Here is a 12502-nt window from a genome sequence, read left to right as displayed (position 1 = left end):
TGGTTGCCTGTGATTTCTGGCATTGCCTGTGTTTGGCGGCGTTTCCCGTGATTGTCGGCGCTGTCTGTGATTGTCAGCGTTGCCGTGTTGCCCGGGATTATTGGCAATGCCGTGTTGCCTGTGATCATTTGGGTTGTGTGTGATTGTTGGCAATGCCGGTGATTAGCGGCATTGCCGTGTTGCCCATAATTGTTGGCGTTTCCGTGTTTACAGGGATTTTTTGGGTTGCTTGTGATTGTTGGCATTGCCGTGTTACCCGTGGTTGGTGGCAATGCCCGTGTTTGTCGCCATTACCATGTTTCCCCTGATTGTTGCCGTTGTCTTGTTGCCTGGGATTAATGTCTTTGGCGTGTTACCAGTGATTGGCGGTGTTGCCCATGATTATTGGTGTTGACGTGTTCCCTGTGATTGTTGCCGCTGTCATGTTGCCCGTGATTAATGGTGTTGCCATGTTCCCTGTGATTGTTGCCGCTGTCATGTTGCCCGTGATTAATGGTGTTGCCATGTTCCCTGTGATTGTTGCCGTTGTCATGTTGCCGTGATTATTGGTGTTGCCTTGTTGTCCATGATTGTTGGCGTTGTCGAGATTCTGTAATTGTTGCCTTTGCTTGTAATTGTTTGCTTTGCCCGTGGTGCCCATGATTGCTGGCGTTACCGTGTTTTCCGTGATTGTTGGCATTGCCTGTGATTGTTTTCTGGTACCTATGATTGTGGGTGTTGCCGCGTTGCCAATGAATGGCGGTGGTGCCTATGTTTGGATTGGGTAATCACCAAGTTTTGAATATTGATAATTGAAATATATTTGCCACGAAGAAAAGGTTTATTCCTTCACCTTAATTATAGGTTATTTCATATGCCCGGTTGACTCAGTATAGACCATTTCGTTTTTTTTTTTTCTTTTTTTTTTTTTTTAATCTCCTTTTAACACTATTCACTGCTTAAGGATATGATCATTATCATTACGTAGAGAGTGTAAGGAGCGCTTAATCATGATCTTAACTGATTTAGTTATCACAATTAACCTGATATTGAGAAATTAATATTTTATCTTAAGATTAAATTCAATGATGGAGATTATTTGACAATGTCTTCCATATTGTTTTCGTTTTCCTTCGAGTCTGGGCTAGAAAAGGGCTGTATCTTGGTCGCCATATTCGTCCGAATCATCTTTTTTTATCTTCATGAGGAATATTGAGCGAAAAGTTTTGATGGAGTTTTTTAGTGGAAGTTTTACTCATTGTTTGACCTCATGACTAACCACAAAATTGCGTTTTGGGAGAGGTAAGAATGTGATTTTAAGGCAGTAAGTATCCTCTAAGGAGAATGGTGGCTCTGCATTGTCGGAGGTTTGCCGTCTCTTAGTGATTTGGCTTTCCAAGCATATGACAGGTTCATGGCAGTTCCAAGATATTCATATATCATAGTCTGATATATTTTGCACATTTAGACGTGTTTTTCATATTCAAATAAGCCATTTACTTAATACATTAATTTCTGTATTCTCCTATCGACCTTGGGATCAGAGTCCCGAGGCGGAACCACTCAAAGACAATGGCTACTGACCGGCCATGAATGGAACCCTGGTCCAGGAAGCTTGTATGACAGTTGTATTTTTGTGGAAAAATAATTATGAATAAATAAATAAATAAAGATACTAAACATCATATATTTCTGAAACTAACTAAAACTGGCGAGCTTTTCTTCTGTTGTAATCAGGGTTTACCGAAGGAAATATCAAATAAGAGGATGTAATACTATCTCTCATCTTTCTTTCCATTTGCTTCGAAATAAAGAATATTTGGGAATAACCCAAGCATGGCTGTTTGCGTAACAAGTAATCGGTTTTTATGTATTTTCCAACAGTAGGTGTTGTAAGGTCCTTTGTAGTAGTTTTTTAATAAAATGGTATATATTAATTAGGTAACTATCGCATACAGGTTCTGAAGTCCGGTGGTATGAAATTAATTTACCTGATATATACTGTATATGTATATATATGTATATATATATATATATATATATATATATATATATATATATATATACATATACAGTGTATATATATATATATATATATATATATATATATATATATATATATATATATATATACATATACAGTGTATATATATATATATATATATATATATATGTGTGTGTGTGTGTGTGTGTGTGTATGCATATATGTTTGTGTGCATTTTAAAAGGTCAAAATACACTATAGAGACCCTACCAAAAGAAAATCGACTCCCTTTGTATCACATACAGTGGATGCCCCCACCGTGGGACATATTATTCCACCTGAATATTATGGCGGCTTTTTTTAACTTTCTGCTACTTTAGGAATTGCTTTGTTTAATACTTATCCCCTTTCAGCATGAAAGGGGTTTTACACATACTTCCCCACTCTTTTGTCATAAAATTGATTACTTAAGGTTAGGTTAGGTTAGTTGATTTGTGTGTTTTCAGGCGACGGGATTATAAACAAAGTGTAACTGAAGGGGCACTTGGGAGAAGCAGACCTCCGCCAGGGCAACTTATTTCTCGACCTTTTGGACTGATTTTGGACATTTCGCTCGTCCGGGACCTTGACCTTTGATCTTACAAAATCCAATCATTTCCAGATTTTTACATAACAATTTAAAATCCCTGCAAGTTCCATTACTTTACGATTAGAATTTTGGTCGTATGGTTGATGACCGTAATTGGACCTTTTACTTGACCTTGATCTTGGACTTGACCTTTACCTTCGACCATAACATGTATTAATTAGCGTGGATTTTCATACACAAATATGGACCAGGTTTGAAGTCTTTGTGACAACGATGTCTAATCTTGTGGCTGGTTACGTGAATTGGACCTTTTGCTTGACCTTGATCTTGGACTTGACCTTTACCTTCGACCATAACATGTATTAATTGGCGTGGATTTTCATACACAAATATGAACCAGGTTTGAAGTCTTTGTGACAACGATGTCTAAACTTGTGGCTGATTACGTGAATTGGAGAATTTTTTTGACCGTGACCTTGACCTTTGATCTTAGAACTTCCAAAATTTAAGATTTTTACATAACAATTAATCCCTGCCTGTTTCATTGCTCTACGATTAAAATTGTGAACAGGAGGTTGTTCACAAAAAAAAAGAAAAAAAAACACAATCAGTGGATAAAACATAACCTCCTTCTAACTTCGTTACCGGAGGTAAAAAGCTTCGTTTGAAGCAGGTACTGTAGCATGTTAGCCAAGACTCTGTCAGCTAATTTTCATGCTGAGCTGGTCTATCTATTGGAGCTTCGTGGCATGTAGCTTTCTGCTTTTTTCAGCTAACGTTTGAGCTTGGCTTGTAATGAGGGCAGTGTAGCTCTCTGCTTTTTTCAGCTAACGTTTGAGCTTGGCTTGTAATGAGGGCAGTGTAGCTTTCTGCTTTTTCAGCTAACGTTTGAGCTTGGCTTGTAATGAAGGCAGTGTAGCGTTCTGCTTTTTCAGCTAACGTTTGAGCTTGGCTTGTAATGATGGTAGTGTAGCTTTCTGCTTTTTCAGCAAACGTTTGAGCTTGGCTTGTAATGAAGGCAGTGTAGCTTTCTGCTTTTTTCAGCAAACGTTTGAGCTTGGCTTGTAATGAAGGTAGTGTAGCTTTCTGCTTTTTTTCAGCAAACGTTTGAGCTTGGCTTGTAATGAAGGTAGTGTAGCTTTCTGCTTTTTTTCAGCAAACGTTTGAGCTTGGCTTGTAATGAAGGTAGTGTAGCTTTCTGCTTTTTTCAGCAAACGTTTGAGCTTGGCTTGTAATGAAGGTAGTGTAGCTTTCTGCTTTTTTCAGCAAACGTTTGAGCTTGGCTTGTAATGAAGGTAGTGTAGCTTTCTGCTTTTTTCAGCAAACGTTTGAGCTTGGCTTGTAATGAAGGTAGTGTAGCTTTCTGCTTTTTTCAGCAAACGTTTGAGCTTGGCTTGTAATGAAGGTAGTGTAGCTTTCTGCTTTTTTTCAGCAAACGTTTGAGCTTGGCTTGTAATGAAGGTAGTGTAGCTTTCTGCTTTTTTTCAGCAAACGTTTGAGCTTGGCTTGTAATGAAGGTAGTGTAGCTTTCTGCTTTTTTTCAGCAAACGTTTGAGCTTGGCTTGTAATGAAGGTAGTGTAGCTTTCTGCTTTTTTTCAGCAAACGTTTGAGCTTGGCTTGTAATGAAGGTAGTGTAGCTTTCTGCTTTTTTCAGCAAACGTTTGAGCTTGGCTTGTAATGAAGGTAGTGTAGCTTTCTGCTTTTTTCAGCAAACGTTTGAGCTTGGCTTGTAATGAAGGTAGTGTAGCTTTCTGCTTTTTTCAGCAAACGTTTGAGCTTGGCTTGTAATGAAGGTAGTGTAGCTTTCTGCTTTTTTCAGCAAACGTTTGAGCTTGGCTTGTAATGAAGGTAGTGTAGCTTTCTGCTTTTTTCAGCAAACGTTTGAGCTTGGCTTGTAATGAAGGTAGTGTAGCTTTCTGCTTTTTTCAGCAAACGTTTGAGCTTGGCTTGTAATGAAGGTAGTGTAGCTTTCTGCTTTTTTCAGCAAACGTTTGAGCTTGGCTTGTAATGAAGGTAGTGTAGCTTTCTGCTTTTTTCAGCAAACGTTTGAGCTTGGCTTGTAATGAAGGTAGTGTAGCTTTCTGCTTTTTTCAGCAAACGTTTGAGCTTGGCTTGTAATGAAGGTAGTGTAGCTCTCTGCTTTTTCAGCAAACGTTTGAGCTTGGTTTGTAATGAAGGTAGTGTAGCTTTCTGCTTTTTCAGCTAACGTTTGAGCTTGGCTTGTAATGATGGTAGTGTAGCTTTCTGCTTTTTCAGCTAACGTTTGAGCTTTGTTTGTAATGAAGGTAGTGTAGCTTTCTGCTTTTTCAGCTAACGTTTGAGCTTTGTTTGTAATGATGGTAGTGTAGCTTTCTGCTTTTTCAGCAAACGTTTGAGCTTGGCTTGTAATGAAGGTAGTGTAGCTTTCTGCTTTTTCAGCTAACGTTTGAGCTTGGCTTGTAATGATGGTAGTGTAGCTTTCTGCTTTTTCAGCAAACGTTTGAGCTTGGCTTGTAATGAAGGCAGTGTAGCTTTCTGCTTTTTTCAGCAAACGTTTGAGCTTGGCTTGTAATGAAGGTAGTGTAGCTTTCTGCTTTTTTTCAGCAAACGTTTGAGCTTGGCTTGTAATGAAGGTAGTGTAGCTTTCTGCTTTTTTCAGCAAACGTTTGAGCTTGGCTTGTAATGAAGGTAGTGTAGCTCTCTGCTTTTTCAGCAAACGTTTGAGCTTTGTTTGTAATGAAGGTAGTGTAGCTTTCTGCTTTTTCAGCTAACGTTTGACCTTTGCTTGTAATGAAGGTAGTGTAGCTTTCTGCTTTTTCAGCAAACGTTTGAGCTTTGCTTGTAATGAAGGTAGTGTCGCTTTCTGCTTTTTTTTCAGCAAACGTTTGAGCTTTGCTTGTAATGAAGGTAGTGTCGCTTTCTGCTTTTTTTCAGCAAACGTTTGACCTTTGCTTGTAATGAAGGTAGTGTAGCTTTCTGCTTTTTCAGCTAACGTTTGACCTTTGCTTGTAATGAAGGTAGTGTAGCTTTCTGCTTTTTTTCAGCAAACGTTTGAGCTTGGCTTGTAATGAAGGTAGTGTAGCTTTCTGCTTTTTTCAGCAAACGTTTGAGCTTGGCTTGTAATGAAGGTAGTGTAGCTCTCTGCTTTTTCAGCAAACGTTTGACCTTTGCTTGTAATGAAGGTAGTGTAGCTTTCTGCTTTTTCAGCAAACGTTTGAGCTTTGCTTGTAATGAAGGTAGTGTCGCTTTCGGCTTTTTCAGCAAACGTTTGAGTTTGGCTTGTAATGATGGTAGTCATGATAATGATAGGGTGATGATACGGTGATGATAATTCTAGTGCCGTAGTGGCAACACCAATGATAACAATGAGGTTACCCATGTATTGCAATGACCACCAGTGCATTCCTTTATTAATGTATTCAAGCTGTAGATAATTCTTGGTTGGGCGTGGCTCCACTACCGGGACTAGACTAATTTATTCATAAGCAATTAGACATCATCCTTTTAAAAATAAAAATAAAATAAATTTTTGGCGAATAAAAACGATTCATAATCTGAAATTATAAAAGTTACAGTATGACCATTTTTTAAATCTTATGTTACAAGATTGTACGCCATTGTTCATTCAAGTAACTTGATACACAAATGATTTTTTTTTTAATTGTAAAAGTCATCTTGAATTAACAAAGATTCTTACTGGAAGCCGTGAAGCATCATGAAAAAAAAAAGATTTATTACATATAGAATTTTGAAACATTCATTGAAATCTGTGATGCATCAACCACTTTTGATGTTGTTAATAGTTTATATATGACATGTCTGTTTTGACGTTGTTACTTTTTTTAGAATGATTTATTGTTAATTTGTTCTCTTCATTTATATATTTCCTTATTTCCTTTACTCACTGGGCCATTTTTCCCTGTTGGAGCCCCTGGGCTTATAGCATCTTGCTTTTTCAACTAGGGTTGTAGCTTGGATAGTAATAATGATAATAATAATAATAATAATAATAAACGGTAGTTGGTTTTACTAATTTAAGAGATGTGTTTATGACGGAAATGCTCCGTTTATTTCATGTTCATTTTACTTCGAGAAAGATTTTTTTTTTAATTTTCGATTCCAATTCACATTTGTTAATGAAGATCTATATGTTCCGAGTTATTTCCTACTATAGTCCATTTCTTTTAGCGATGCATATTTGCACCGACTCGCGGCGGTGCCCTTTTAGCTCGGAAAAGTTTCCTGATCGCTGATTGGTTGGACGAGATAATTCTAACCAATCAGCGATCAGGAAACTTTTCCGAGCTAAAAGGGCACCGCTGCGAGTCGATGTAGATTTGCACCGACTCGCCGCGGTGCCCTTTTAGCTCGGAAAAGTTTCCTGATCGCTGATTGGTTGGACGAGATAATTCTAACCAATCAGCGATCAGGAAATTTTTCCGAGCTAAAAGGGCACCGCTGCGAGTCGGTGCAAATATGCATCGCTAAAAGAAATGGACTAAAGACATTTGTGATTTCCGTCCAGAAAAGATGAGAAACATTTGCATTGAAATAGTTAGCCTTGCAATAAATGTTCCCATTCATTATTATTATTATTATTATTATTATTATTATTTATTATTATTATTAGTTACTAGGCTACAACCCTAGTTGTAAAAGCAGGCTGCTATAAGCCCAGGGGCTCCAAAAGGGAAAATACCCCAGTGAGGAAAGGAATTTAAGGAAGAAATAAAATATTTTAAGAAGAGTAACATTAAGATAAATATTTCTTATATAAAATATAAAAACTTTAACAAAAGAAGAAGAGAAATAAGATAGAATAGTGTGCCCGAGTATATACTCAAGCAAGAGAACTCTAACCCAAGACAGTGGAAGACCATGATATAGAGGCTATGGCACTTCCCAAGAATAGAGAACAATGGCTTGATTTTGGAGTGTCTTTCTCCTAGAACTTCGATTTTCTTCTTTAAGAAGTGGTTATCCTACGCAATTCACAAATTATATTTTTAATAACTTTTCCACTTTACTTATGTGCCTAATTTTACTTTAAATAGTATATTCTATAGGGTTGTGGTGGCCTATTGGAAACGTCCCTGTCTGGCGATCACCGGACCTGGGTTGATTCCTGCTCAAGTTTGATAGTTTCTTTTAAAAAGTTAAAGTTGCGGGTTTTAAGTCTCCACTGAGACGATTTACATCGTTCTCCTCGGGCGACCATTAGCCAGCAGGGACTATCACTAGTCCCCTCTAACCTCCCCCCCAGGCGCCACCCTGCGAGTAACCCCCCCCCCCCTGGTAGAAGGTCTCACGGTATTCGCGTCCCTGGCGGGGACCGAACTCGGGACCTCTGAAATAGAAGTCCGCGACGCTACCAACCTTGCTATCCGGAGTCTGCAACCTCACTATCCTTGTGAGCTAAAGATGAGGGTTTGGGGAAGCTTGTAGATCTACCTGCTGAGTCATCAGCAACCATTGCCTGGCCCTCTCTAGTCCTAACTTGGATAGAGAGAGGGCCTGGGCCCTGATCTTATGTATATGTGGTCAGTCTCTAGGGCATTGTCCTGCTAACCAGGGCATTGTCACTGTTCCTTTGCCTCTGCCATTCCTGAGTGGCTTTAAAATCTTTAAACATTTACCACTGTTATCTGGATCCCATCAAATGGGATATTTGTTTGCTATACAAAAGACGTTGACTCATTATAACCATTGTTCCGTATCCTTTAGGGTAATGTCCAAAACAGTAAAAGACCATGGCACAGAGGCTATGGCACTACTCAAGTCTAGAGACCAATGGTTTGATTTTGTAGTCTCCTTCTCCAAGTAGAAATGCTTATCTATAGCTAAAGTGTCTCTTCTACTCTTACCAAGAAGAAAATAGCCACTGACCAATTACAGCACAGTAGTTAACCCCTTGAGTGAAGAATAGTCTTTCGGTTACCTTATGGTAGTCAGGTGTATGAGGAAAGTGGCGAATGTCTAAAGAATAGGCCAGACTCTTCGGTGTATGTGTAGGCAAAGGAAAAATGAGCCGTAACCAGAGAAGTATCCAATGTAGTATCTCCCTGGCGAGTCAAAGCACCTAATAAGTCTCTCGCGGTAGTATCTCAACGGATGGCTGGTGCCTTGTCCAACCTATTACGTAAGTTATAAGTGTTCCATTGATTTCTATATTTTTATATAGGACATATCTGTTTTGACGCTGTTACTGTTTTTAGAATGATATATTGTTAGTTTATTCTCATCATTTATTTATTTCCTTATTTCCTTTCCTCACTGGGCTATTTTTCCCCGTTGCAGCCCTTGGGCTTATAGCATCTTGCTTTTCCAACTAGGGGTTGTAGCTTGGCTAGTAATAATAATAATAATAATAATAACAGTTTGAAAGAAAGCAAAAATAGACAAAATCACTGATTCAATATTGATCTTATAGTCATTTCAACATGATGCATTGCTTAGTGAATGTCTGTCATATAAAGATAATCGTCATATAAAGGTACAGTAGTCGATAAATAAATCTAATCGTCTTATAAAGGTAGTCGTCATCTAAAGTTAGACGTCATAGAAAGGTAGTTGACAGGTAAATCTAATCGTCATATAAAGGTAGTCGTCATCTAAAGTTAGACGTCATAGAAAGGTAGTTGACAAAAAAATCTAATCGTCATATAAAGGTAGTCGTCATATATAGGTAGACGTCATATAAAGGTAGTCGACAAATAATTTTAATCGTCATATAAAGGTAGTCGTCATACAAAGGTAGTCATCATATAATGGTAGTCGTCATATAAAGCTAATCGTCATATAAAGGTAGTCGTCATATAAAGGCAATCGTTATACAAAGGTATTAGTCATACAAAGGTAATCGACATATAAAGGTAATCGTTATACAAAGGTAATCATCATATAAAGCCAATCGTCATATAAAGATAGTCATCATATAAGGATAGTCGTCATATAAAGCCAATCGTCATATAAAGGTAGTCGTCATATAAAGGTAAATGTTATACAAAGGTAATAGTCATACAAAGGTAATCGTCATATAAAGGTACTCGTTATACAAAGGTAATCGTCATATAAAGGCAATCGTCATATAAAGATAATCGCCATATAAAGGTAGTCGTCACATAAGGATAGTCGTCATATAAAGGTAATCTTTGTGCAAAGGTAAAAGTAATATAAAGATAATCGGCATCTAAAGATAATCGTCATTTAAAGATAATCGTCATCTAAAGATAATCGTCATTTAAAGATAATCGTCATTTAAAGGTAATCGTTATACAAAGGTAATAGTCATGTAAAGATAATCGTTATATAAAGGTAATCGGCATAAAAAGGTAATAGTCATATAAAGATAATCGTCATATAAAGGTAATCGTTATACAAAGGTAATAGTCATATAAAGATAATCGTCATATAAAGGTAATCGTTATACAAAGGTAATACTCATATAAAGATAATCGTCATATAAAGATAATCGTCATATAAAGGTAGTCGTCACATGAAGATAGTCGTCATATAAAGGTAATCTTAGTGCAAAGGTAAAAGTCATCTAAAGATAAACGTCATATAAAGATAATCGTTATACAAAGGTAATCGTCATATAAGGCCAATCGTCATATAAAGATAATCGCCATATAAAGGTAGTCGTCACATAAAGATAGTCGTCATATAAAGGTAATCTTTGTACAAGGGTAAAAGTCATATAAAGATAATCGTCATCTAAAGATAATCATCATATAAAGGTAATCGTTATACAAAGGTAATAGCCTTGTAAAGATAATCGTCATATAAAGGTAATCATCATATGGAGATAATCGTCATATAAAGCCAATCGTCATATAAAGATAATCGCCATATAAAGGTAGTCGTCACATAAAGATAGTCGTCATATAAAGGTAATCTTTGTACAAAGGTAAAAATCATATAAAGATAATTGTCACCTAAAGATAATCGTCATATAAAGGTAATCGTTATACAAAGGTAATAGACTTGTTAAGATAATCGTCATATATAGGTAATCGTCATATAAAGATAATCGTCATATAAAGGTAATCGTTATACAAAGGTAATAGTCTTGTAAAGATAATCGTCATATAAAGGTAATCGTCATATGAAGATAATCGCCATATAAAGGTAGTCGTCATATAAAGATAATCGTCATATAAAGGTAATCGTTACACAAAGGTAATAGCCATGTAAAGATAATCGTCATATAAAGCTAATCGTCATATGAAGATAATCGTCATATAAAGGTAACCGTCATACAAAGTTAATCGTCGTAATTAGGGATGCGAATGAAACGTCCTCTTATTATCCCGATGTTTTTGAACCCTCATCAATTGCAAAAACCGCATTTATGCCGCTTACTCAATAGGAGAGAATTACCTTGCATCCTCAAGCGCTTTGTTGCTTGCATGCAAACGCCATGGCGATGGACAGTTGCTTTCAGAGGCGACGTCTCGTTAAATATCGCTGGCTGTTCATCGTTAAGTTCCATTCAGCCACGGCTTAAACAGTGGGGATTTTAGCAGTGTGTGGTCCTTGATTCTTAAATTGGGAATTTTAAAATGGGAATTTATATTTGTTTCCTTATTTCCTTTCCTTAATGGGCTTTTTTAAATCTGGAATTTATATATGTTTGCTTATTTCCTTTCCTTAATGGGCTTTTTAAATCTTGAATTTATATTTTTTTCCTTATTTCCTTTCCTCACTGGGCTTTTTTAAATCTGGAATTTATATTTGTTGCCTTATTTCCTTCCTCCCTGGGCTTTTTAAATCTGGAATTTATATTTATTTCCTTATTTCCTTTCCTCACTGGGCTTTTTTAAATCTAGAATTTATATTTTTTTCCTTATTTCCTTTCCTTAATGGGCTTTTTAAATCTGGAATTTATATATGTTTGCTTATTTCCTTTCCTTAATGGGCTTTTTAAATCTGAAAATTATATTTTTTTCCTTATTTCCTTTCCTTAATGGGCTTTTTAAATCTGGAATTTATATTTGTTTCCTTATTTCCTTTCCTTAATGGGCTTTTTAAATCTGGAATTTATATTTTTTTCCTTATTTCCTTTCCTTAATGGGCTTTTTAAATCTGGAATTTATATTTGTTTTACTTATTTCCTTTCCTCATTGGGCTTTTTAAATCTGGAATTTATATTTGTTTCCTTATTTCCTTTCCTCATTGGGCTTTTTAAATCTGGAATTTATATTTTTTTCCTTATTTCCTTTTCTTAATGGGCTTTTTAAATCTGGAATTTATATTTGTTTTACTTATTTCCTTTCCTCATTGGGCTTTTTAAATCTGGAATTTAATATTTGTTTCCTTATTTCCTTTCCTCACTGGGATTTTTAAATCTGGAATTTATATTTTTTTCCTTATTTCCTTTTCTCACTGGACTTTTTTTCCCTGTTGGAGCCCTTGGGCTTATAGCATCCTGCTTTTCCAATTAGGGATGTAGTTTAGAAAGTAATTATAATAACAGTATTCCTAAAGTTACCACCCGTTAAATTGGGAATTTTAAATCTGGGATTTATATATGTTTTCTTATTTACTTTCCTCACTGGGCTATTTTCCCTGTTGGAGCCCTTGGGCTTATAACATCCTGCTTTTCAAACTAGAGGTGTAGATTAAAAAGTAATGATGATAATAGTAGTCCTAAAGTTACCCCACGTTAAGGTTAGGAAGTGCGTATAAGATATTTAAAACATAATATGAAGAGGGGGATTTTATATTTTTTTCCTTATTTCCTTTCCTCGTTGGGCTATTTTCTCTGTTGGAGCCCTTGGGCTTATAGCATCTTGCTTTTCCAACTAGGGGTGTAGCTTATATAGTAATGATAATAATAATACTCCTAAAGTTACCCCAAGTTAAGGTTAGGAAGATATTTTAAACATTGTAAGAGGATAGAAAAAAGTAGAAAAACTTTTACAAGGGAAGCTGTTAGTTTGGATATGAGCCATTGTTTATTTTTATTA

The 12502-nt window shown here is 36.3% G+C and overlaps 1 protein-coding gene across 1 annotated transcript; it reads right to left on the bottom strand.

Moving 5' to 3' along the window:
• Positions 1 to 352: 352 nt before the first annotated feature.
• LOC137637376 (type 3 secretion system translocon protein SctB-like) lies at positions 353 to 11025 on the bottom strand. Its single transcript, XM_068369592.1, has 5 exons — positions 10914 to 11025; positions 10114 to 10247; positions 4652 to 5232; positions 3329 to 3557; positions 353 to 748 (listed from the first exon to the last, which is right to left on the bottom strand). Exons 1-5 carry the CDS (start codon positions 11023 to 11025, stop codon positions 353 to 355), a joined length of 1452 nt encoding a protein of 483 aa, XP_068225693.1.
• Between the last annotated feature and the right edge of the window lie 1477 nt (positions 11026 to 12502).

This window comes from Palaemon carinicauda, unplaced genomic scaffold (genome assembly GCF_036898095.1).
Source record: "Palaemon carinicauda isolate YSFRI2023 unplaced genomic scaffold, ASM3689809v2 scaffold692, whole genome shotgun sequence".
Classification (NCBI taxonomy): Eukaryota; Metazoa; Arthropoda; class Malacostraca; order Decapoda; family Palaemonidae; genus Palaemon; species Palaemon carinicauda.
This window is presented reverse-complemented; position numbering and strand designations above follow the sequence as displayed.

Coding starts and splice junctions, on each gene's coding strand:
- LOC137637376 (XM_068369592.1), bottom strand. CDS start 11,025: ATGGAACTTAACGATGAACAGCCAGCGATATTTAACGAGACGTCGCCT. Junction 10,248..10,913: donor AAAGCGCTTGAGGATGCAAG/GTAATTCTCTCC, acceptor GATTATCTTTAG/ATGACGATTATCTTTATATG. Junction 5,233..10,113: donor CTTATATGACGATTACCTTT/GTATAACGATTA, acceptor CTGAAAAAGCAG/AGAGCTACACTACCTTCATT.